The 25269-nt window shown below is 33.6% G+C and overlaps 3 protein-coding genes, 1 long non-coding RNA gene and 1 pseudogene across 5 annotated transcripts in view; all 5 read right to left on the bottom strand.

The window, feature by feature from the left end:
• Positions 1-1131, bottom strand: part of LOC105128968 (isoflavone 2'-hydroxylase-like) — a 2339-nt gene extending 1208 nt beyond the window's left edge. Inside the window, exon 1 of the mRNA XM_011030832.1 lies at positions 160-1131. Coding sequence (XP_011029134.1) covers positions 160-1077 — 918 coding nt within the window. The 5' untranslated portion in view covers positions 1078-1131. The remainder of the gene's footprint in view (positions 1-159) is intronic.
• LOC105128977 (isoflavone 2'-hydroxylase-like) overlaps positions 1-10609 on the bottom strand; it is an 11834-nt gene extending 1225 nt beyond the window's left edge. Inside the window, exons 1-3 of one of the 2 annotated variants that reach the window (XM_011030845.1) lie at positions 9633-10609; positions 7132-7771; positions 6979-7073 (exon numbers count right to left, since the gene is read on the bottom strand). In XM_011030845.1, coding sequence (XP_011029147.1) covers positions 7151-7771; positions 9633-10550 — 1539 coding nt within the window. In that variant the 5' untranslated portion in view covers positions 10551-10609 and the 3' untranslated portion in view covers positions 6979-7073; positions 7132-7150. Of the gene's footprint in view, positions 1-6978; positions 7074-7131; positions 7772-9632 lie in introns of those variants that run through there. The other variant, XM_011030852.1, reaches the window with a different exon arrangement.
• Positions 10610-11835: 1226 nt separating this feature from the next.
• On the bottom strand, positions 11836-14614 carry LOC105128959 (cytochrome P450 81E8-like; annotated as a pseudogene).
• Positions 14615-19589: 4975 nt separating this feature from the next.
• LOC105128952 (uncharacterized) lies at positions 19590-20353 on the bottom strand. The gene is made up of 2 exons (XR_842980.1): positions 20228-20353; positions 19590-20101 (listed from the first exon to the last, which is right to left on the bottom strand). It is a non-coding gene; the product is annotated as an uncharacterized LOC105128952 (long non-coding RNA).
• Positions 20354-22097: 1744 nt separating this feature from the next.
• On the bottom strand, positions 22098-24514 carry LOC105128943 (putative cyclin-A3-1). Its single transcript, XM_011030804.1, has 8 exons — positions 23962-24514; positions 23642-23874; positions 23478-23553; positions 23295-23371; positions 23140-23173; positions 22881-23030; positions 22671-22805; positions 22098-22576 (listed from the first exon to the last, which is right to left on the bottom strand). The coding sequence occupies exons 1-8, from the start codon at positions 24280-24282 to the stop codon at positions 22511-22513; spliced, it is 1092 nt and encodes a 363-aa protein (XP_011029106.1). The 5' UTR covers positions 24283-24514; the 3' UTR covers positions 22098-22510.
• Between the last annotated feature and the right edge of the window lie 755 nt (positions 24515-25269).

Below are 25269 nucleotides of genomic sequence, written 5' to 3'. Positions count from 1 at the left end.
TTGAAAAAATAAGGGAGAAACGAAATAATCACAATAAATTTCTCCATGCTATTCTTAATGGCCAACGATAAACAGCAAATAATTTTGTCAATTGCAAACCAAAATTCAGAAACAGATGGAAAGACAATCAATCAAAATCTGCCCGCAAAAACTGCTTACCAATACGAGACCCTTGATGATATCATCTGTATAGAAATCAGGTTCTTGTTCTTGGAGAGACAATAAAGTTTCGATCACGGTTGTCTTCTCCGGTCCTGCATCAGGACTTGAACATGAACTGGTTTTCTTTTGTCGAATCTCATCTATCAAGGCTTGCGAAAATCCATCCCTCGCATCACGCACCTTGATAACACTCTTCTCAAACCCTTTGTAATCGATCCATTTCAAAGCAGGAAAGAAATTACACAAACTCGTGGATAAAGATGGATTGAATATCTTTTTGAGTTCCAGAAGATCCTGCTTGCCCAAATCCGAGCAGGCAACCTCCTCTTCAATACATTTCTTACCAGCAGACATCCTCATAGCGACATTGAAACTGAGGAGTGAGAAGAAATAATGCAAGTCCACCTTTTTGTTGCCACTACAGGAGACTTTAGACAATTGGCGGAGAAGGGAGCAAACTTCTTCTTTGCGAACTGCAGAGAACTTATTGAGGCCTTTCTGAGAGAACATTTCAAGGACGGCGAAGCGCCTGAGGGTACGCCAAAGATGGCCATATGGAGAGAAGATAATATTGGTATAGTTGTAGGTTAAACGATCTCCGGCTATGAAAGTAGGCCTGTTGGAAAGGACCACATCGTTCTTTGTGAAACATTCTTCAACAGCTGATGGAGAACTAAGAACAAGCATGGACCTGCAGCCTACTTTAAGGGAAAGAACTGGGCCATATTGCTGCAATAAAGTCTGTAGCGTTTGGTGTAGTGGTGGCTTGAGAAGGAGGAGATGGCCTATTATTGGAAGAGAAGGAGGACTTGGTGGCAAGTTTTTGTTACCATGGAATACATATTTGACTACAAGAAAAATTAGGAAGAAGCAAGCAAGGTAGTAGTAAGACGGCATGCTTTCCAAGAGAAGCATGAAAGAGCGGCTAGTCCAGTTGTGTACCTCCTAGAAGAGGGAGTGTTGGTTTTAATTTTTGTGGCTGGGTATAATCTATTTATGTGTAAAACTTAACTATAAAAAATTAATATTTTTTATTTTTTTTAGTTGTTTTAGTGAGTTCTACATCCAAATCATAACTTTTACCTCTAACATAAACACACAATTATTCTTATCTGGTTAAAAAATTAAATTCATGGCTGTGGGTGGTTAAAGAAAAAAAAAATTCTTGTCTTTGCGTTTTTGTAGTTGGAGATAATTTTTAGTCCTTGAATTAGAAATAATTATTAAAACAATTAATGAATTACTTAGCCAACTTTTATTAAATTATTAAGACTATTCAAAATCAACCATTGCGTTGTGGAATTGGCTTCAAGGTAGACTTTGGTGTTAAGGTACATGGAACCATTTCTCCGGTGATTTTTTTCTTGATGGCCAGAAAAACAGAAATCGTGTCGAAATTGAATGAAGAGACGAATATTCGTTGTCGTAATGGTGATAATTAATTTCTATTTTAGACGTTAATCTTATTAAAATAAGAATAATATCATTTCATGCAAAATTGAAAGAGAAAAAGAAAGGAAGAAGATGATGTCTCATGGTCAAAGCCCCAGCATAATCAAGTAATCGATCAATTGGCATTAATTGTAAAGCTTCATTAATGATATTTTATACTAATTTGAACTTTTTTTTATTAATTATATCTATTGAAAACTACTTTTATCCACTTACCAAAAACAAAAAAAAAAAACTTCTTTTATCCAACTTTTTGAATTGAGAGTGACCCGTTGTCTCATGATTTGTCAAAGCGCGATGCATGAGGAGTGCCTAATTATTTAATTAGCATATTAATTATCTTGAACCCTTTCTTAATTTTTGTGATTCTATCATATTCAAAGAAAAGATCTCCCACTCAAAAAAATTGAATCGGGTTTTACCAGGGTAGCAGGCCATGGAATCCATTATCAATTCATAACTCTCAAATTTCTAATTTAGTGATGATTTTCCTGGCCAAATGTATCCCAAACATCAAGATTTATATATTCAAGAGTCAGAGAAGGTTATACAACCTGATATCTAATACATGATGAGTTAACTTTTTAGTTGAAATTTTTATTAAAAAATCATTTTAAATGAAATGTATTTGAAGTACATATTAAATTTAAAAAAAAAAATAGATTTGATAATTTATTAAATTTAAGGTAATATAAATCTGATTAACATGTCAAACAAAAAAACCTTTTTACCATTCAAGTTTTAAGGTTATATATCTGGTCATGGATGATTCTCTACAATAAAAATATAAAAAATATAAAAGATATAACAAACCATCTTAGTTATGCTCATAAATATATACAAGATTTATTAAAAAATATATCATATTTTTTATCTCATTGATAATATATAAAAGATATTTTTTTTATTAATATTGTTGAAAATAAAAAGCTTTTTAATTATTTTATTTTTAAAAACAATAAGATTCAGGGGTATAAATATCTTATTAATTATCAAAGTAAAAAGTTAGAATTTTTTATATTTCAAAATAAAAATACATAGATTTTAGAGTATTAACCAACTTAAAATTTAAAAGCAAATATATTTTTAATTGAATTTAATTTTTTTTATAAATTATTTATTACTCTAAATCATTTAATATATTTCCTCTAAATATATTAATTTTATTATGGGAGACTCTTCAATCCTTCCATATCATATAAAAGTTTAGAATTGCTTAAATTAATAAAAGAAGTCAAACACTATAACATATTAATTAACTATCGTTTTAAACCTTATATATCTTTTTATTTACATATCTTAGATTTTAAAAAATTATCAGTATTTATAAATACTGGGATGAATTTTCATCAGCTACATTAGTTTATTGAGAAGTTTCTTCATCACACAACCTACAAGGTGGAGAGATGCTTAAGCATAGCTTAGCGAGTTTTTAAGGGCTCTCAGTTCTGGGCATAGTGAGTCCTATTCCATCTTCAATGTTGATTTCCTCTTTGCCAATCCCGTTCCATTCAAACAACTTAATCTTTTTACAGTACATATCATTATGCTCGTTATATTTTAATGCTTTAATGAATTTTATTTTATGATATTTTTATTACCATCTATTTAATAAATTTTCTTTCAAAATTTTAAAATCATACTTTTATATATATTATTATTTTATTATCTCGTATACAAATATTAAATATTATCTTCTTATTAAATTATTGAATTTATCATTATTTTTTTAATTTATAATATGTTAATAAATTACTTTTATTAGATATTAAGAACTTAATTTTTTATTATAACTTATAATTGTTTATGTTTAATTAGTAGTACACGACTACTATATTAATATTAAAAATTGTATTAAAATAATTAATTTATATTATAGAATTAATTAATGTTTTCATGCTGGGGAGAAATTAGTTTAGTTTAATTAATGAAAACGTTTATATGTAAATTAAGATTTGTATAGATATGGAAACCTGAAAGAAAACTTACCTCTAAACCTGTCGTGAATTCAAAAACCAGGTTATTGACACGCACCTGCTTCAAATCTCTCTGGCATGAATTTGCCTGGATCCCACCCAATGATCTGGGTCCCTCTGAATGGTCCATGCATTGATCAGTATCATAGACAGTGCCCCGTGGCACATCAAAACCACCAACGGTACAGTGTTCAGAAGTTTCGTGTGTTAGTTTGCCGGCCAAACTACATTCTCAGAAATTTTAATTTAAAAAAAAAATTATTATTTTTTAGTAATTTAAAGCGGAACTGGTGGATATAATCTAAGTGACTCGTCGTTTATGTTCTGTAGGTCACTTAGCTTTGGTAGATCAGTTTCATCCGAAAAGCGATCCTGTCCAACATCAGTGTCCGTCTCAGCCAAAGGCGCTTTCGTTACTCCTTGTTTGTTTGATATTGTAGTTGAAACTGTATTTTATTATGATTATAATTTATAGTTGTTTAGTTAAATATTTGAATGCAGATTTTAGAGATGTATCTCCCTGAAAATTGAGGTCATATCACCTATTTTGTTAAAGTAAAAAATTATTGTTTTTTTTTATTATTATTATATATGTTATTGTTATTGTTATATATGTATAGAGTAAATTAATTTGTTTTATATTATTTACTTATTGAAGTAAATAATACAAAGTAAATTAATTCATTTAGTATCATTTACGTGAATGTTATTTGGTGAATTAATTCAGGAGTTACTATTTACTCTACTATTTATTAACTGTATTTGATGTAGTAAAAGAAAATCTAATTTTTTTTATAATTATATTTTTTTAAAAAAAATTAGTGTTTAATATTATTTAATGACACTATATAAATTAGAAGGAGATCACATGATGACGTAACATTTACAGAATTTGATTACAATTTCAATTATATTTTACCTGATTTTGTTGCATGCTCAAAAAATTATGAAAATTATAATTTTTATCGAATGAATTAATATGTGATGAAATTATAGATAAATTAATGAAATAATAAAAAAATATTTGATATAAAATATTATTTATTTAATAATATAATAATGGTAGTTAGATCTATAATATTTAAATTAAAATTATCAATATTAATATATATTATTTTTAGCTAGTTTATAACCTCAATTTGAAAAACATGTTTAATCAAATATATTAAACTAATTTTTATTCCACCTGAATTTCAAATATAGTTTTAACTAAATATATATAAATATCAAACTAATCTTAATCAAAAATATTTTTTATAAAATATTTTTTTTATATCATAACTATAAAAACTATTACAGTATTAAATACACTTAAAGTTTCACTTCCAACAATTAAGTTGTGGATCCATTTTTAAAAAATGAGGTACGTGACATTGCTGGTAATAAAAATAATTTTGGTTTTTCTTTTTTCTTTCTTTCCATGTTTTTTTAGAGATATTAAAGATCTCTTGATATAAACAACTTTATAAGTCTCTAGAAATTACGAGGTTTATAAAACTTGAATTGATGATTATAAAGAATAAAATCAAGGTATAACCACCCTTTAAAGTTGATTTTAAATGTATTTTAATTGTTTTTTAAAGTGTTTTTTTATTAAAAAAATATATAAAAATAATATTTTTTATTTTAAAATTTTCATTTTTAATATTAATATATTAAAACATAAAAAACAATTATAAATTATAAATAAATAAATTTCCACAAGCCTATTCCCAAACTAGGTCAAAGGTGATAGTAATTGATTTGTACCCGTAGATTTATTAATATTAATTCTAGAGAAGGCATCTTATGACGGGCATCTTAAATAAATAAAACGTATAATGCAGCCAAATTGGGCAGCCTTAGTTTTACATCAATGTGTTGAGCATGGAAAAAGTCAGAAAAAAATTGCAACTTTTGAAATTAAGATGAGATAAGATAATTTAAGTGAAATGATTTTCACCTGTCTGTAGTTAGACGACAAAGCTTAAAAAAAATATGAATATTTTAAATACTAGACAAAATAATTATAATTTAGATTCAATCACTATCTCACTAGGAGGTTCTACTGCATGGTGTATCCCTTAAAAAGTGAGCTCTCTGGTACCAAATCCGGGGAGAAATGCCCTCAGATTAGGAGTGGAATTTTTTTTTTATATATAATTTAATTATTTTTCTTTTAAGGTATGAGTTTTTTGCTATATAGAGATGGATGACCTTTTCTTTAAGGTTTTTTAAAAAATTAATTCTATTTTTTTGCTATATATTGTATCAATTAGACAGAGAGGAGGATTGCCAGGTTCAACCAGAGAGTTACTTCCATTTTTCTCTCTAGCGGATCATATGATTCCTTCTCTATTTCTCTGTTTGAAGATTGGACACGGTAGAAAGAAAGCCAGTGATCTAGGATAACATGTCAATGCATGGGGTAGTGGGTAAGCATATTTAACTTTTATTCTGTTTTTTTTTTTTTTTTGTCTTGTACCATGTTTAGTTTTAACAGTGTTTTAAAACGTAGACTAGCCGACAAGTCGGACTGAATCAATGGAGGTTCTTTATCAAGTTGAAGAAAAATGGAAAAAACTTAGCTAATAAGGTCAAAAACTTAGATTGTTTTGGTAATTTAGTCGACTTGAATCTAATATCATCAAGATCTAGTAATCAACTCGTTTATTTTTTCATTGAAATTTTTTTGTTAAAATAATATAGTTTTAATTTTTTAAAAATAAAAATACAAATAAATCCTTGAATCACGGATATCTTCTCTAAAACTATTAAATAAAAATCAATAAAATAATAAATCTAAACATTATCTATTTCATAGTCAACAACACATTTTTCCTTATTACTTTTCTTTCTTTCTATTAACATATATCTTGATAAAGTTGAATAAAAAACTTGACTAATTTGATTAAAAACTTATATGGTTCTGGTGACTTAGTCAACTTGAATTTATCTTTATCAAAATTTAGTCATTAACTTACTGGTTTTTTTATTGAAATTTTTTTGTTAAATTAATGTAATTTTAATTTTTTTTAAATAAAAATAAAAATTAACCCATGAGTCACAAACAACTTTTCTGAAATTATAAAACAAAAATCAACACAATGATAAATATAAACATTAGTTTTAAGAAGTCCATTTAGGACCAATCAACTTGGCTTCCATATCAAGTTGAAGAAAAATAGAAAAAATTTAGCTAATTGGTCAAAAACTTATATTCTTCATATAACTTAGTTTATTTAAACCTATTTCAATTAAGATCTACTAATTAATTTGTTGGATTTTTTATTAAATTTTTTTATTAAAACAATGTAATTTTAAATTTTTAAAAATAAAAATAAAAATTAATCCTTGAATCACAAACATCTTATCTGAGACTACAAAAGAAAAATCAATAAGATGGTATATCTAAACGTTATTTATTTCAAAGGCAACAACACGTTTTCCTTACAGCTCAATCACACAAATCAAGCAATAATTTACATATTAATCATTCCAGAATGAGCATGGAGATTGAAGCGGTCCAACCATAGAAAAAAGCTACATGGAAGGACTCGAAGCCCGATCATACCTTCGCACTAGAGCTGGGAGAAGAGGTTAGCCATGGAATGATATGGTTTACAAAAAGCCTCCAAAGGCTTAGCCTTAACCATAGAAATTGCTGCTGCTACTGTCATATCAACCATCTCCGGTCCAGTCCTCTCCCACTCAAAGCACTGAAAAAGTGCAGCCATTGCCAACATGATTGCGCGCAAACCCATGTTAGATCCTGGGCAAGCCCTCCTTCCCATACCAAATGGAATAAACTTGATGCCCTCCTTTTCCTCCTCGGTCGCTTCAAATCTCTCGGGCTTGAACCTGTCAGGTTGTTCCCACATCTTGGGATCCCTGTGCATGGCGAAAGCATTCACCAGCAGGATTGTGCCTTTTGGAACCGTGTATCCTGCCACGGTACAGTCTTCAGATGGACAACGTGGGAGTAAGAGTGGCACAACAGGATACAACCGAAGCGTCTCATTGATCACACAACGGAGATAGTTTAGCTTAGGAAGATCCAACTCCTCTACCAAGCGCGTATGCCCAACTTGACTATCAATCTCTTCTCTTACCTTCTGCAATATCTCTGGATGATTCAGCAGAAGTGACATTGCCCATTCCATGGTAACAGCTACTGTATCTGTTCCTGCAGCAAAAATTGCCTGTAGAACAAGTAGAAATTCAAGTCAGCCAAGGATAAATGCTGATACTTCTGTTCAATTCTGAACAGAAGCACTAGTAACATACACATCCATTTGGAAAGGACCACATCGTTCTTTGTGAAACATTCTTCAACAGCTGATGGAGAACTAAGAACAAGCATGGACCTGCAGCCTACTTTAAGGTAAAGAACTGGGCCATATTGCTGCAATGAAGTCTGTAGCGTTTGGTGTAGTGGTGGCTTGAGAAGGTGGAGATGGCCTATTATTGGAAGAGAAGGAGGACTTGGTGGCAAGTTTTTGTTACCATGGAATGCATATTTGATTACAAGAAAAACTAGGAAGAAGAAAGCAAGGCAGCAGGAAGACAGCATGTTTTCTAAGAGAAGCATGAAAGAGTAGCTAGTCCAGTTATCTAGCTCTTATTCTTATCTGGTTAAATAATTAAATTCATGGTTGTGGACGGGCAAATAAAAATAAAAAATCCTTGTCTTTTCGTTCTTGTAGTTGAAGATAATTTTTAATCTTATCATAATTTTTAAAATATTTATGTAATCGATATTAAATTGTGGTAAGAACTTGAATTGAAAAAAAAATTATTAAACAATCAATGAATCACTTAGGCAACTTGTATCAATTATTTTATTAAAATAACATAGTTTTATTCTTTATTTTAGAAAAAAGTCTATGTTTACTTTGTTAAATATGAATCAAGTTTTACTAGATTAATGTGTGCTTGATATAGTATGATGTAGTATATTTCTTAAAAATAACTTTTACTTAGAATTATTTTTTTATTTTTAATATTTATTCATTAAAATTATTAAAAAAATATTTAAAAATATATCAATTTAATATTATTTTTTTCATGCTAAACACACTTAAACACAAATAAAAATTACCTTTAAATAGTTGAGTCCATTAGATTTTATCAACTCAGTATATTTTCCAATTCAACTAAAGTAATGTATTCCAAAATTCATATTTCTCTTATCAATTTATTATAAATCTATGACTAAAGCTTTTGCTATTATTAAAAATGCAAAAGTCAAATTGGCATTTAACACGTGATAAAACTAACATGGTCTTTTGCGTGAGGTATAGAGTCAGACTTCTAGAGTCTAGACAGGGGACACTGAACTATATTTTATTGGGCCTGAAGCTTATTTGCAGATAAAGCACTTATTGAAGTTATTTGAAATAAAATGGCATTTGTTTTTAAGCCCGGGATCAGCCCTTTGTCGCTTTCACCAGCCCAAACCTTTGCAATGGAATAATTGCAACCATTCCAAATGAAACACAGGTCCAGGCCCAGTACATGTAATTACCTTGCAGCAAATAATAAGCACCTCTAAACAGTTTAGGTAACAGATTACACTCACTCCATTTAGCACTGCTTCTTTTTTCTTTTCTTTTTTGTCTTGAATTGTGGTACCATTCCATGGTAACAGCTACTGTATCTGTCCCTGCAGAAAACATTGCCTGTAGAACAAGAAGAAATTCAAGTCAGCCAAGGAAAAATGCTGATAAATACTTTTGTTCAATTCTGAACAGAAGCATGTTGGGGCCGGGGGAGAAGAAAAGTGCCGAAAGAGAATACAGCAAGCCAGCAAGAACAGCTCGTCAGCTCTCTTACAGGCAAGCAATATCACGAGCATGAAGCATCTGTCTATGTAATTTTTCTGCGACAGTAGTCAGTTGGCAGTTGAAAAAATAAGGGAGAAACGAAATAATCACAATAAATTTCTCCATGCTATTCTTAATGGCCAACGATAAACAGCAAATAATTTTGTCAATTGCAAACCAAAATTCAGAAACAGATGGAAAGACAATCAATCAAAATCTGCCCGCAAAAACTGCTTACCAATACGAGACCCTTGATGATATCATCTGTATAGAAATCAGGTTCTTGTTCTTGGAGAGACAATAAAGTTTCGATCACGGTTGCCTTCTCCGGTCCTGCATCAGGACTTGAACATGAACTGGTTTTCTTTTGTCGAATCTCATCTATCAAGGCTTGCGAAAATCCATCCCTCGCATCACGCACCTTGATAACACTCTTCTCAAACCCTTTGTAATCGATCCATTTCAAAGCAGGAAAGAAATTACACAAACTCGTGGATAAAGATGGATTGAATATCTTTTTGAGTTCCAGAAGATCCTGCTTGCCCAAATCCGAGCAGGCAACCTCCTCTTCAATACATTTCTTACCAGCAGACATCCTCATAGCGACATTGAAACTGAGGAGTGAGAAGAAATAATGCAAGTCCACCTTTTTGTTGCCACTACAGGAGACTTTAGACAATTGGCGGAGAAGGGAGCAAACTTCTTCTTTGCGAACTGCAGAGAACTTATTGAGGCCTTTCTGAGAGAACATTTCAAGGACGGCGAAGCGCCTGAGGGTACGCCAAAGATGGCCATATGGAGAGAAGATAATATTGGTATAGTTGTAGGTTAAATGATCTCCGGCTAAGAAAGTAGGCCTGTTGGAAAGGACCACATCGTTCTTTGTGAAACATTCTTCAACAGCTGATGGAGAACTAAGAACAAGCATGGACCTGCAGCCTACTTTAAGGTAAAGAACTGGGCCATATTGCTGCAATGAAGTCTGTAGCGTTTGGTGTAGTGGTGGCTTGAGAAGGTGGAGATGGCCTATTATTGGAAGAGAAGGAGGACTTGGTGGCAAGTTTTTGTTACCATGGAATGCATATTTGATTACAAGAAAAACTAGGAAGAAGAAAGCAAGGCAGCAGGAAGACAGCATGTTTTCTAAGAGAAGCATGAAAGAGTAGCTAGTCCAGTTATCTAGCTCTTATTCTTATCTGGTTAAATAATTAAATTCATGGTTGTGGACGGGCAAATAAAAAAAAAATCCTTGTCTTTTCGTTCTTGTAATTGGAGATAATTTTTAATCTTATCATAATTTTTAAAATATTTGTGTAATCTATATTAAATTGTGGTAAGAACTTGAATTGAAAAATAAAATTATAGTTTAAAAAAATTATTAAACAATCAATGAATCACTTAGGCAACTTGTATCAATTATTTTATTAAAATAACATAGTTTTATTCTTTATTTTAGAAAAAAGTCTATGTTTACTTTGTTAAATATGAATCAAGTTTTACTAGATTAATGTGTGCTTGATAGTATGATGTAGTATATTTCTTAAAAATAACTTTTACTTAGAATTATTTTTTTATTTTTAATATTTATTCATTAAAATTATTAGAAAATACTTAAAAATATATCCAATTAGATTTTATCAACTCAATATATTATCTACCTTTAAATAGTTGAGTCCATTAGATTTTATCAACTCAGTATATTTTCCAATTCAACTAAAGTAATGTATTCCAAAATTCATATTTCTCTTATCAATTTATTATAAATCTATGACTAAAGCTTTTGCTATTATTAAAAATGCAAAAGTCAAATTGGCATTTAACACGTGATAAAACTAACATGGTCTTTTGCGTGAGGTATAGAGTCAGACTTCTAGAGTCTAGACAGGGGACACTGAACTATATTTTATTGGGCCTGAAGCTTATTTGCAGATAAAGCACTTATTGAAGTTATTTGAAATAAAATGGCATTTGTTTTTAAGCCCGGGATCAGCCCTTTGTCGCTTTCACCAGCCCAAACCTTTGCAATGGAATAATTGCAACCATTCCAAATGAAACCCAGGCCCAGGCCCAGTACGTGTAATTACCTTGCAGCATATAATAATCACTTCTAAACAGCTTAGGTAACAGATTACACTCACTCCATTTAGCACTGCTTCTTTTTCTTTTCTTTTTTGTCTTGAATTGTGGTAAAAACCTTGAAAACCTATAATTTATATATATATATATTTTTAAAAAATGATAATTGAAAAAGCTATTACAAGATAAAGGCAATGATTGATAATATGGTTAGTTGCGCTAAAAAAATTATTTTTTTATTTAAAATGAATTTTGTATGCTTTTAAATGATTTTAATATACTGATGTTAGGAAAAATTAAAAATTAAAAATAATATTATTTTAATGTATTTAAAAAAAATTAACAGCTATCATAATAATACACCCTAATAACAGCAGTACCATGTCAATGCATAGATAGAACAGATCAAACATTCTATCAACACATTTTTAAGATGTAAAGCATTTAGAAGGAATGCCATCAGCATGCGTCCATGTAAGACCTCCTTATGAGGTTGGGGGAAAGGCCCTTCACTTGACCTCGAAGCCTTAAGCTAGACAAGAAGATAGCTTTCAAACCCATTTATTAAAAAGAGGTGAAAATTAAGGCTTGGTCCAGTGGTGAAAGGAGCTTGTTTTTTTTCACTGTATCTGGGTTTGAGTCCTAGCGTGTATGTCTGTCATCCTCGTGGTGCCTTACATGCCTACTGGATTTGCAGGGTATTGGGAGAGGAGAGTAATCAAATCACGGCGTGGACTACACAGTGCTTGCAGAGGCTTAGCTTTAGACAAAATCATTCCAAGACCATGGCTCGTGTCTTCCACTGTTCCAACCTTATCCCACTCGAAGCACTGGACGAGGACACCCAAGGCTAAAGAAACTATCTGCAAACCCATGCTAGCACCTGGACAAACTCTCCTCCCCATTCCAAATGGAATATATTTGAAACCATCTCCCTCTCCTAAACCTGCTTCAAATCTTTCAGGCTTGAATTCATTGGGCTCCTCCCAAAGTTTGGGATCTCTATGCATGGTCCAAGCATTTACCATCAGCATTGTGCCTTGCGGTATATCAAACCCCCCCGCAGTGCAAGCCTTAGACGAAAAATGAGGCAGCAAAAGGGGAGCTGGAGGATATAATCTAAGAGTCTCGTTTATGACACACCTGAGGTAAGGAAGCTTGACGATATCCGACTCGTTAAGCAAACGCCCATGTCCAACATGTTCATCAATCTCAGCTTTCACCTTCTGCATTACTTTTGGATGATTCAAGAGGAGTGTCATTGCCCATTCCAAAGAAATTGCTGATGTTTCTGTGCCAGCAACAAACATCATCTGATACACATTGCTTTAGCATTGTTAGGATGAAAATCTTGGTCATACTCCTAGTGTTTTGACAATACTTCATTGTGTGAATATTGGAAATTTAGCATAGAAACAAAAGTGAACTTTCAAGGGTGAAACACGATATTCCCATTCCTTCAGAGCTTAAGACATTTTTGGACACAAACGCACTATAACTGTAAGTAAAATGATCCCCAGACAAGTTTTGGGGTTTGTCAGCAAATATTATGTCATTCTTGGTACGTATATCCTGTGGATTGACCTAACTAATTCTCGATCTAGACCTTAATCTGGAACTTGTAACTATGGTTAGAGTTCATTATTTATGTACTCATTTTGTTATATCAACAAGTTTTCACAAACAACTAAGTAAATCTTCGCTAGGGGGGTTAAGAATCTAACGAATAGTGGCATAAAGCTCAGACAAGAACACAGACAAGTTTTCACTCTTTTCTCTTCTCCTCCGGAACCAAAGCTGGGGAATGAAACTGAGCTGCCGAAGCTATGTTCTTTTCCAAAAATAGCTTCTACCAGCCAAAACTTTGAAGCAGTGTACTAATATGAATGACGAAACGAATTGGTTTTGCAGAATCAAACACTATAAACAAGTAGAAAAGGGTTTGCCGATTACGGATTGTAAAGTAAGTTTCGACATTCTCAGCCTCTAATAGTTCAGATTACTAAAGATGTGATAAAACAGAGAAAACTCGGTGCCTGTTACTACGTACCAGCACTGTACTTTTGATAACTTCGTCCGTGTAAAATTCAGGTTCTGATTCTTGCAGACACAAGAGAATTTCAGCCACCGACCTTCTCTCTCTGCTACTTCATCAGTTTTCGAAGAAGTGGTTTTCTTTAATTTTAATCGAATTTCATCAATCAAATTTTGCAAAAATTCATCTCTAAGTCCATGCAACTTTTCCATCTTCTTCTCCAGCCCTTTAAAACCAATCACCCTCAGAATTGGGATAAAATCACAGATATTCATGGCCAGGCTAGGAAAGAACTTATCCTTAAAATCTTGAAATGGTTGCTTCTCCATCTTTGTGCCAGCATGTTCCTCTTCAATACAACGTTTTCCAGCAGACACTCTCATGACAACATTGATAGCCAGAGTAGAGAACAAAAGCCTCAGCTCCACGTTCTGTGTTCCACTGGTGTAGACCTTCAATAGTCTGCGAATTAGGCAACTAACTTCTTCCTCACGTACCGTAGAGGACTTTCGTAGACTCTTTGAAGAGAATATTTCAGCAACAGCAAGACGTCGTAGCTTTCGCCAAAGATCACCATAAGGTGCCCACACAAAAGCAGAATAATTGTAGGTCAGACGATCCCCTGCCATTGACATGGGCCTGTTCGCAAATATCCTGTCATTCTTGGTGAAGCATTCTTCCACAACAGATGGTGAAGACACAACGATGACAAAACGAGAACCAAATCTGAGAGATAGGGTTGGACCATAACGTGATAAAAGAGAATGCAGTGATTTGTATAGTGGTTGCTTAAGGAGGTATAGGTGTCCAATAACAGGAAGAGCAAATGGAGCAGGGGGCAGATTTCTCTTCCGATGGAACACGTTCTTGACAACAATGAAAAGGAAGAACAATAAAGCAAGGTGATAGTACAAGAATTCCATTAAGAAACAGAAAATCCAGGAACACCAGAGCCACGAAGAGGAAGATAGATGTTATTAACTAGGAAAGCCTGATGTGGTGAAGCGGTCAAGTGGGGTTACATTCTATGAACTGTATGACTATCGAGATCAGCGGGCTTTATTGGCCACCACTGAGAACTCCCATCCACTTTATGCTGCCTGAATTGAATTTCTAAATTAACACAGTGTCTGGCCCCTCGACCAGGAGTTTAGAGCAATGTTTCCTATGTTTTTTACGGGGTAGGTCTGCCTTTTTGTCCTTCTAACGAATTTCTAAATTAACACAGTGTCTGGCCCCACGACCAGGAGTTTAGAGCAATGTTTAGGTCTGCCTTTTTGTCCTTCTAACGAAGATTACTCTGAGTATTAATTAAATATAGTCTTCCTAGTTCTAAGAAATTAATTAATTAATTTTTCTTATTTTAAAAACTGATTATTTAGTTTTTTATAGTATTAACCATGTTTAATTTAATAATATTTTATTCTAAAAATATCTTCCTTTGCCATCAGTCTTTTCATAATATCTATTTTTTTGTGTTTCTTAAAATAAAATTAATAATTTAATTGGATTAAAACATAAAATAAAAAAGAACGAAACATTAATTTTTTAAATAAAATACTAATTAATTTACTTTTCAAAACTAAAAAGATTGTGCATGATCTAGAAGTCTAGAAAGCAGATATTTACTGAAGAATAAATAAATAAATTGTAGTCAACTTGAGTACAATCCGCGGCATTGAATTTCGAAGCCTGCCATTTATCAATCAGACAGATGTGGATTAGATTTTCAGAAGAAACAAGCGCTGTGGAATGGCAATACTTGCGGCTCCACCAGCCAGGGAGGTCACCATTAAATTTCTTTCCAGCATCTCCAATTGAATGATTTGTTTTTTTAGTGTGTGTGCGGTTTAATTATGATTGTTTTTAAAAATATTTTTAATATTAACACTTTAAAATTATTTTTAAAAAATATAAAAGTTAAATTAAAAAAACTCAAATTTTATTTTAAATCTTGTTCTCAAACCGCTAAAGGAATACCATGTGTATTAGGAATTTTAGAATTGTACTTTTTTAAAATTATTTTTTTGTATGAGAATATATTAAAATGGTTTTTTTTTTAAATTTTAACATTAATAATTCAAAACTAGAAACACTAAAAAATGTCAATAAAACAAATTCAAGAATTAAAATTAAAACAACTACTTGACTTGAAGCACCTAGCATGCAAAATGATTCGGCAAAGAAAATAAGAGATTAATGGGTGTTTAAAACAAGAACATGATGTGATACATGCTCAATTCAGCGGTCACCTATGTTAGCTTCTTGATTGCAGAGGCCAGAGGGTCGGCCACAAGAAGCTATGCTTCTCCCTCTATATGGGCTCGTATATTGTCATCCTATCATTTATGGGCTTTTGTATGAGCAAAATGGCTGTAAGTCCTTGACTTTAGGATCTGATTAACACCTGGTTATTGAATCAATTTTTTTTATTAAAATATTTTTTTTCTTGATATTATTAGATAAGTCAGCAGCATCACTAAAATTCTAACACGGTTGAATGAAATTGACAAATTCAACATCTCATCTGGCTCTGTTAGAAACGCAATTCAGGCTAAGCTGGGTTCTAGATTTTTTAAATTAATCCTATAAGCTGGATGAATTTAACGGTAACATCGATCGATGACATACTATATGGGCAAGCATCCTGCTTGCAAGGAATATGGGCTATATGATGGCTAATAGCCAGAAGTTTGGGGTGGTATGAGAGAGCACACGTCAGTAGAGACATGGTGGAGTTTAACAAGGTGTTCTCCGACGAAGGGGATGGAGCAGTGGCGGATGGTCTCGCTGTTGATCATCAAACCATCGAAAAAAAGTAATAAGTGCACAGAAAAGACAATTAATACAGAACATTCACAGAAAAGTTGAACATGTTTCTTGATCACTAGTTAATATGTTCATAAATTACATACACTTGGTATCGAGCTACAAAAAGAACAGCTAGAGTTGAAAGCACAGACACATCTTACGAGCATAGAACTGCATCCTAGCTTTCAAGCGATTCTCAGCCATCACAATCATTGCCAAAATGCAGACTAATTAGTGGTATTGTGGTTGCAGCATCTAGTATGTGACCTTCAAGGTCTTCCTTTCACATTTTGCAGCTCTAGCTAATTCAACAACTAGCAACAAAATTGATCTTCAATTTCTCAAGAGGCCAAGGAGTAATTACTTCTTGAAAAGAAACAGAAAGACTTGGCTCAGCGGTTGTGGAGAGGGTCTGAAGAGTTTGGAACTTTTCTTTTGCTCGAAAAGAACGTATCAAAGGAGCGCCTCAAACGTTTCTGGTGCTGCTTCTCTGTGCTACTTGGTGGCTGCTGATCTTGTAAGCCATGAACATTCATCATTGCCTCTTCTTTCTGATCTCCCGGGAGCAACAGTACAAGGAGAGTTAAAACCACTAGCTTCTGCAACATGTAGACTTGAAGGGACCGTTTAAGGTGCATTTTTCTTCCTAGAAATTGTTTTGACGTTCGAGGTTTTGACGTTCGAGTGAGAGTGAGAAAAGAGAGCTTGCTGCTTCGAATCAGGGAGAGAAACGCAAGATCTGGGACCAGCAAGGTAAAGGCAGAAAGTTAGATGGCTTTGTTTGGCAAGGGATGAGGAGGAAAGAAGTGATAAGGTAGCGTTGTTCTTGAGTACACCCTGCAAACAAGGAACGCAACTCACGATGTAACTTTTTTGCTATTCTTTACATGTTCTTTGTATTTCACGAGAACCTTTTGCCTTCTATTATATTGCTTTCGTTCTCGCTTTCAGTCCCTAAAATAAGGTCAGACCAGGTCTAATTTGTAACATATAGTATATACAGATATTGGCTCTTGTGCCTTTTTATCTTTGTCAGGGCAGTGTTTGTCAGCTTTGAAAACTAGTCAATTTACTCTTTATAGCTAGTGCTTCATCTGGAGCCAGGAGAAGGAGTGACTTTAAAAAAATGGGTTTCTGAATTATTAGTTTCTTATTATTTTCAAGAACTTTTTTCTCCTTCATGCAAAGTTGAACGAAAAGGCAGGAATGAGCGAAGCTTTTAAGGGTGCAAAGTAGCTATTTTCCTACACTAATCTTTACTTACAGTACAAGTTTTGAGTAGTCAAATCATGCGCAACTGAACCGACCCACGGTTCTTTCTTGTAGCCATTGAATATATGGAATCAAATATTGTACTGTACTAGAAAAGCAAGAGAACTCTTTGGCGATGCAAAAAGACCAGTGATTCCCTAATGTCATTCTGTGTCTGTGTAGGCTTGCCATGGCATGTTTTAAAAATATTTTTGAAAAAAAATAATTTTTTTTGAGATATTTTTAATGTATTATATCAAAAATATTTTTTTAAAATTAAAAACATTATTTTAATCAAGTAACATCTTTAAAAAAACAATATTTATTACAATCTAAGCATCCCTTTTGAAAATGAGAGGCCACTGAAGTTGGAACCGAACATAAGCCAGCTATCCACATGCTGATGCTTGAAAAAATGGGTTAAAGAATCTGAGGGGACGTAAAAAGAAGACAAGGTCGAAAACATCATACAACTTAACTGGTTGCCATTATGATTACCGACACGTGGTGTGGAATCCTCGCAGATCACAGTGTAGCTGGGCGGTAATTACTTTTATTTTTTAAAATAAAAAAAATAATATTAACGGGGTAACAGTTATTTTTATAAATGATTTTTATATTAAAATAATATTTTTTTTATTTTTAAAAATTATTTTTAATATAAAATATTAAAACAAAAATATCAAAAAATATTAATTTACAATAACGAAAATGTTTTAAAAAAAATTAAAAGCATTTTTAAAATGGAAAGACAAAAAAGTGCAGGCACATTTTTCTTCCAGGCTCGTATACGTGTCTGTTTAGACTTTAGTGGTTTGAAACTACGTACCTATGGCGGAGTGGGCCTCCTACTCTAACCTATTGGGAGACAAAATTTTCTATCGAAGACTTGCCCAGAAAGGTATAGGTTACTTTGTGTCTAATAGTACGGTGCCATGTGTAATTTTGTTTTAAATTTTTAACATTGATGTATAAAAATCATAAAAAAATACATTTTATTTTTTTCTAGCTAAAAAAAGTTTAAAAAAATTTTTAAAATACATGTTAAACCATGATAACAAACACTCCTCCTATTATTTTTATTAAAATGTAATGTCTCATCCAATAAAAATACATTGACGTAAGATTTTTAATTTTATATTTTTTATATTAAGCTATTGGATTATAATAGGCTTAAGTCTTACGCAGTTGCATTGATATATTAATATTCAAAATAAATTTTAAAAAATAAAAATATATTTTAATATCTAAATACGATTCAGTACACACTATCTTTATCAGGTACAGAGAAAATACATAGAAAATCATTGAAGGGTGAAAACACGGGAAAGGAAAGACAACGAAACAGATCTGACCCCGAAGGTTTAGCTTCTTCAGTAAAGGCTCTGTTACTTAGAGGCTTGATTATATTCTATCTTAATGAAAAAGCTTCTACTTAAATTTTTTGATGGAGGACCTTAGGCTCCGGAGACAAAACAGACTAACCGTGCCCAAGCGCGTGGAGAGCTTGGTAGAAACTTTGAAGCGACCAGCAAACCATCTAGTAAAACACTTTAAAATAAGGTATGTTTAGTACTGTGGTTTAATTATTTTAAAAAAATAAAATAATAATTTTTAATTATTTTAATGTATTAATATTAAAAATACAAAAAAATATTATTTTTAAACAAAAAGTACATCACTTCTATTACGCTAATAATCATACTACTGAAAGTGAGGCGCTTCGGTTTTTTCTTGTTTTTTAAAGGGAGACCGGACGGCCTCTGACTACGCAGCATACTCCGGCGAAGTCTTCTAATAAAATCTCAAGACACTCCACTAGTGGTCGACACGGTTAACAAGCCAATCTACACATGTAATGTTCTCCGAAACACATGGCACTAGGCCATCTCCCGCGGTATTGAGGAAAATATGCATGATTAGGCAGGTTGTGCCTGTTTTAGGCACGCCTCAACTTTATGGTGCTGTATTGAGAGTCAAAATCTTAGCTGCTGCTGTGGCACTAGCACTGAAGGCGAATGATGATCTTCCAAAGTAGGGTGCCGATTTCATTGCAGGTATAAAAGTACTTGGGGCATGCCATTTTGGGGCGGGAATCTAGAGGACCATATAATAGTAGTTTAAGGCACTTTTGTGCATTCCATCTGTGAGAACCTGGCGTAGTTTCCACCATTGTAGCTGAACCCAGCACCATCTAGATGCTCCGTTTGTGGATAAGGTGCAATTTCGATTAGACAACTCTCTGTTCCAACCTCCCGGGTCATCAATCCACCCACCACACTGGTCATGTTGTGACATGGAAGCTTCAATTGCCAGTGCCTTACCGGCGTATGAAAGCAAGTAGAGAATTGGGCTCTACCTGTTTCCTCAGGATTTCTCACGAACACCTTGATTCTATGTTCGTTCTCCAAGCACTTTGCCCTGTATAAGACAACTACACGAGCCCACTAGGACAAAGGAAGGTGGAATGTTCCTTGAGTTCGTATAAAATATACCTATCTGCACCTCTTATCATCGCGATTAGCAAACAAAACCTGGTTAAATTCAACAACTCATCCATTAGTGTTACATATATCATAACTTTCCTACAAGTTTGACGTGTAGCGAAAAAGAAGTAGCTAATGAAGTTCCAGAGATGAAAAAGAACGAGTGGCGTGAACCTTCAGTCGGCAGAAGTAGTAGTGCGATAATCCGTGCGGATAAGACTAGGCTATCCTCGGTCTGTTTGCGCCACTTCTAGCCGCTCCTTTCTTCAACCTCTTGATTAATCAATGCATCTCTTCCAGTGACGTTAAAGTGTGTTTGGGAGGTGGTTATAATTGTTTTTTAAAATATTTTTTATTTAAAAAAATATACTGATAATGTTTTTTTATTTTTAAAAAATCATTTGCAAATTTTTTCATACCAAATGTTTTTCAAAATCCTCTGCAGCAGTGCCAAAAATACTATCAGGACAGGATCAAGCTTTGAGAGCACTAGGCAAAGACTGGGTAAAGTAACCGAAATCTATGGCATGCAACTTGTATAACTTTGATTATGATATGACAGTGATGGAATTTTTGCGTGGCTGCCAAATTCGAATCATAAAGTTGCTTCAAACCAGACCAGTTCAATGCTAGAGGAGGGATATAGGCAGAAAACATGTGAACGCTAAGCTTTGACATAGATTATATAGACATAACTGACAACGCCCTGGTATGCCGCCAAAAACAAGCCGTGGGGACACAGGCAGTATTACGGAAACAAACCATAGAAATGTGAACATAAAATCTTCACATATCCATTGCCACTTCACTCACCATGAGATATATCTCTGAGTTCGTTTCTTTGATCTTCTTGTTCTATATCAGCTAATCCTCTTGAGGCACATCGACAACGTATAAAGAGCCTAATATTATAGCTTCCTTGACTGCCTCCTTTCAAATCAACACACGTTTAAGATGATTTTCCAGAACATCAGTCACTTCAGAGATAGTTACTCAGAGATACTGAAGAAGGGTCATTCAAATGAGTGCTTGAACTTTAGTCCCGGCAGGAAAAAACTGCATCATGGATATGGAGCAGGGTTCACAATCAAAATCCACTGCCAGCAAAGTTTTCTAATGTAGCTTCTGCAAAAGAAAGTTCTATATTTCTCAAGAACTTGGTAGCGACCGGAACACCCACGTGAGGGTGAGAGGAGCAATCAAAAGGTACCAGTGTGAGAGGCATATGGCAACGATAAGCTTGCTTGCTGGTAAACCAATATTCCAATCACTTGGTGTTCACTCCCATCCACTTGTCCACAAAACAAGTAGGGAATGGGACCTTATGATAGCAAGATTCAAAAAATGTTAAGGGATTTGGGGCTAGCCAGACAGCTCTGATGGTAGTTTTACTTTTCACATGGTATCAGAACACATGCAACCATCAGAGCTGCTTAACATGGACCTGACTCTACAGCCTTAACACTACAATCTTTTTCCATCATCACTCAACGTGAATTCTTATGTTACAAGATGCCTATTTTACTAATTTTCACTCGATCAGCACCAATTAGCAGCCAAAGGTGCCTGTAATGAAGAGGCTAAACCCTTTAAGCAGAGGTTTGCTGGGAGATCAAAACTGAATCACTAAAGAGTCACCTGTTCTTGGTTTTTCTCAAGTGCATTTTTTTTCAGTCAGATGTAGAAACTTTGGTACAGAACATTTAATGTCTGCTTAAAAGTGTTGAAAAAATTGTTTTTTAAAATTTATGTTAAACATAAATACATCAAAACAATCTAAAAATAAAAAAATTAAAGCTAAAACAAGATTTCTAAATTTTTGAGAAGCGGAGTCCAATTACAATCTTAAACACTCTCTTAATACTTCTCTATTCTACAGTAATCAGTAAGACAATAGGGTTTTGCACCATCAAAATTTTGTTCATTTAAAAACGATGTTTATTACCCCAACAAATCTCACTTTCATTAGGCAAGTGACCAAGCAAGGGTTCATAGATACCAGTTTTAAAACCTAATATTCTTGCACCATTCAGATACTCAGATATAAGAGAAAATTCATGTTTTCATAATGGCCATTTAGCATTCAATATTAGAACCAAAAACAAAATTTCATTATTCACAGGACTTCCCTGGCAAATTCAACTATTCTACCAGTGAGAAGAGTCAGCAATAGCACAGTTACCCAGCTGCTGGTTTTAACAATGTCATTCATACTCCGGATAAATGTCCCAGGGATCAGAACTACAAGAACGAGCATGGGCCACCACAATAATTCATTCCACATGGCCAAAAAGTGAGTTCCCGGAGGCCCCAAACATCAGTCAAGATTTTATAGTAAATCCAAAATGCCATGACTTTTGCATTACAAATTCTCGCTTCTAGGCCTTCCTGATGCAGTATCAATTTCCATCACTTGCCATATCCCAAAACATAAAATTTCCGGGCAAACTTTTGCATTTAAACCTCGTCAAAATATAAAGCTGGTATCTCTGGAGGGGAAGGCATGTTTGCCACGCACTTGAACTGTTCCAGGAGAATAATTCAGAGTAAACAAAATGCCCTTTTGCAATGCAAGAATTCAACTCAACTTCCTGACGAGTTCTGACAGAAACCATACCTTATGCTGCTTGTATTTTTCTCTTACAGCTTGTAATCCACCCCCTCTTCTACTCAAATACAAGTCATGTATGATGAGAACACAATCCTTGAGATCCGTTGCTTTGTATCCAGTGTATTGTTGCAAGGTTGAACTCTGTATGAACAAAAATTAGAAATTGCACTCCAAAAACTACTATCGATACAAATTAGTATTCCTGAAACTACTTACCCAAGGATGTGTCTTGGGTCGCATCAGAAATCTTGTAAGAAAAATAACTGAAGCAGCCACCAAAGAAGGTAGATATTTCACACAATTGTAATCCAACAAGCTCAACTCGGCAAGGTAAAATCCCAGGAACTCAAGCTGCAAATCCGAAGTCTGCAGAAGGCACAAAGATTACAACAGTCAACAACGATAACAAATGTTTCCCAGCATCAGAGCATACAAGCCATTAATCTTCAATAATGAAAAATGGGATCACACTTACTCTGTAATCCTCTTGTGCTGCCCTTGTAAATCTCCTGCAAAACCATCATGACAAACAACACCAAAAATCAGCCCAAACTATTAACCTTCAATGATGAGTAAATCACCAATTGCAGGCGGATAAAAGAGCTACATCAAAACATTCTTAAATCTTACCTTAAGAGTGTCTTTATTGTAGGATTTCCCACTTCAAATTTCAAAGATTTAAGTATATCAGCTTCCATTTTAACCACCTTCACAATCACACAAACCACCATTAATTAAAATAACAAACGAAAAATCACAGCTTGAACATTGGAAATCTGAACCCGTAAGACAAACGAAATATTAATTAATTACCTCTTCCTTGGTGTATGTATTGTCTGTTATGTAGCAAAAATCTTCTACATTTGGAGGGTTGATTTCTTCATACTTTCTACTTATCCAAACAAAGTGAAACAAAATAAATAAATAAAACAAGAGTTTAAAAACATGAACAAAATTCAAGGGACCCCAGATCTTACGAGGCAATAAGCATAGCAGAAACACCAAGAAGCTGAAGTCTCTGCCTATTTAGAACATTGAAAGACAAGAATCTATCAATGTAAGAAACAGTAAGATACAAAGTGTCAGAGACAATCTTGTACTCCTCCGCAACCTCAACCAACCAATCCACCAAAATCCCTCTCATATTGGGGCTAACATCTTTTTGAACCTTCTCAATGTAATCAGGCAAAGGCCTTCTTTTTGGATCCACCTGGTAAATAAACCCCATAAATCAATTAAACCACACAAACCCTAATTACATTTCCACAGATCACGTCACAAAAAAACCAATCTTTACCTCCATTTTGTGAAGATACTCATAAATATCAGATGCATATGGTGCACACATTTGGGGATCTTCAGGTTTCCCATCAACATCCTCTTTCAAAACACCCTCCTTCTTCGTTAAAGTCCCCTTGCTGGTAATTGACTTTGTCTTTGCTTTCTGCTTATGTACCTTATTCACTGAAACGGTGGTGTTCGATAAGCTGGGAAGTTCTCCCAACACAACCCTCTTCTTATTCAAGGGCCGGTCCTCGGCTGAAGCCAGCGCCGCCGCCCTCTTTTTGGCAGCGCGAGTAATGCGGACACAGTTCTCTTTCTCTGAAATTGAATTCATTTTACTCTTCTTCACTCACCAAGTCAGTTGCCTCGTTTTGCGTTTGGAGTGGGAGAGAGGGAGGTGGAGAGGGGTTTGCGAGTGTTAGGAGGGGAGAGATTTTGTAGTGGCGGAGAGAGAGGAGGAGGGAGCGCCATGATTTTGTTTTTGAAAGGAGGAGACTTTGGCGCTCGTTGCGTTTTTGGGTTTCTTATTTTTTTAGATTTTGCGTTTTGGGGGGTGGCTTTGAATTTTAAAAACCATAGCCAAAATATTTTGGGTTCAGGGAGGAGGCAGGCTCTGGGCGGGTCTAATTTTTTGGATAAAAAAAAAGAGGGGAGGGAGGGATGGAGGGAGGGGATTGTTTTGGTCTGTGAATCCGAAATTGTTGGGTCTACCTTTATTAATGTCTGTTCCTTTTTTTCTTTCTTTCTTTTTTTCTCATTCTTGCTACCATTCTGAAGGTACGTTGAATGATGAGAACTTTTTAAGGTTTGTTTTTATGTTTTAAAATGTCTTAAAAAATATTTAAATTTATTTTAAATTAATATATTTTAGTATTTTAAAATCATTTTGATATGTTAAAAATAATTTTAAAAAAAAATATTATTTTAATATTTTTTAAATAAAAAAATTTAAAAAATAATAAATACCACATTTCCAAACATCCATTATACTCTCAACTCAATGTTAAAGTAAAAAGTCTAATCAATTTTCAGTGAAAAGTGCTATGATGGAATTTGTTTTCACATCCCACCTCGAGAGGTCAGTATTTAAATAACTTCAAATTAAAGGTAGATGCTGTAAATCAAAGAAAGAAAAGAAGATGCAATTGATCTTATTATTTAATAGCTAAGTGCCTATCTGAAAACACAGGAAATGTTATAGATAAACTCATTTATGAAGGGATATATATAGAGAAAAGAAAGCATTTATGTAGGTTCTGTTTTTTTTATCCAATCGAGGTTAGATAATTATTTTATTTAAAAATTTAAATTTTTAAATAAA

Source organism: Populus euphratica, unplaced genomic scaffold (assembly GCF_000495115.2).
Source record: "Populus euphratica unplaced genomic scaffold, PopEup_1.0 scaffold2.1, whole genome shotgun sequence".
In the NCBI taxonomy this organism is placed as follows: domain Eukaryota; kingdom Viridiplantae; phylum Streptophyta; class Magnoliopsida; order Malpighiales; family Salicaceae; genus Populus; species Populus euphratica.
This window is presented reverse-complemented; position numbering and strand designations above follow the sequence as displayed.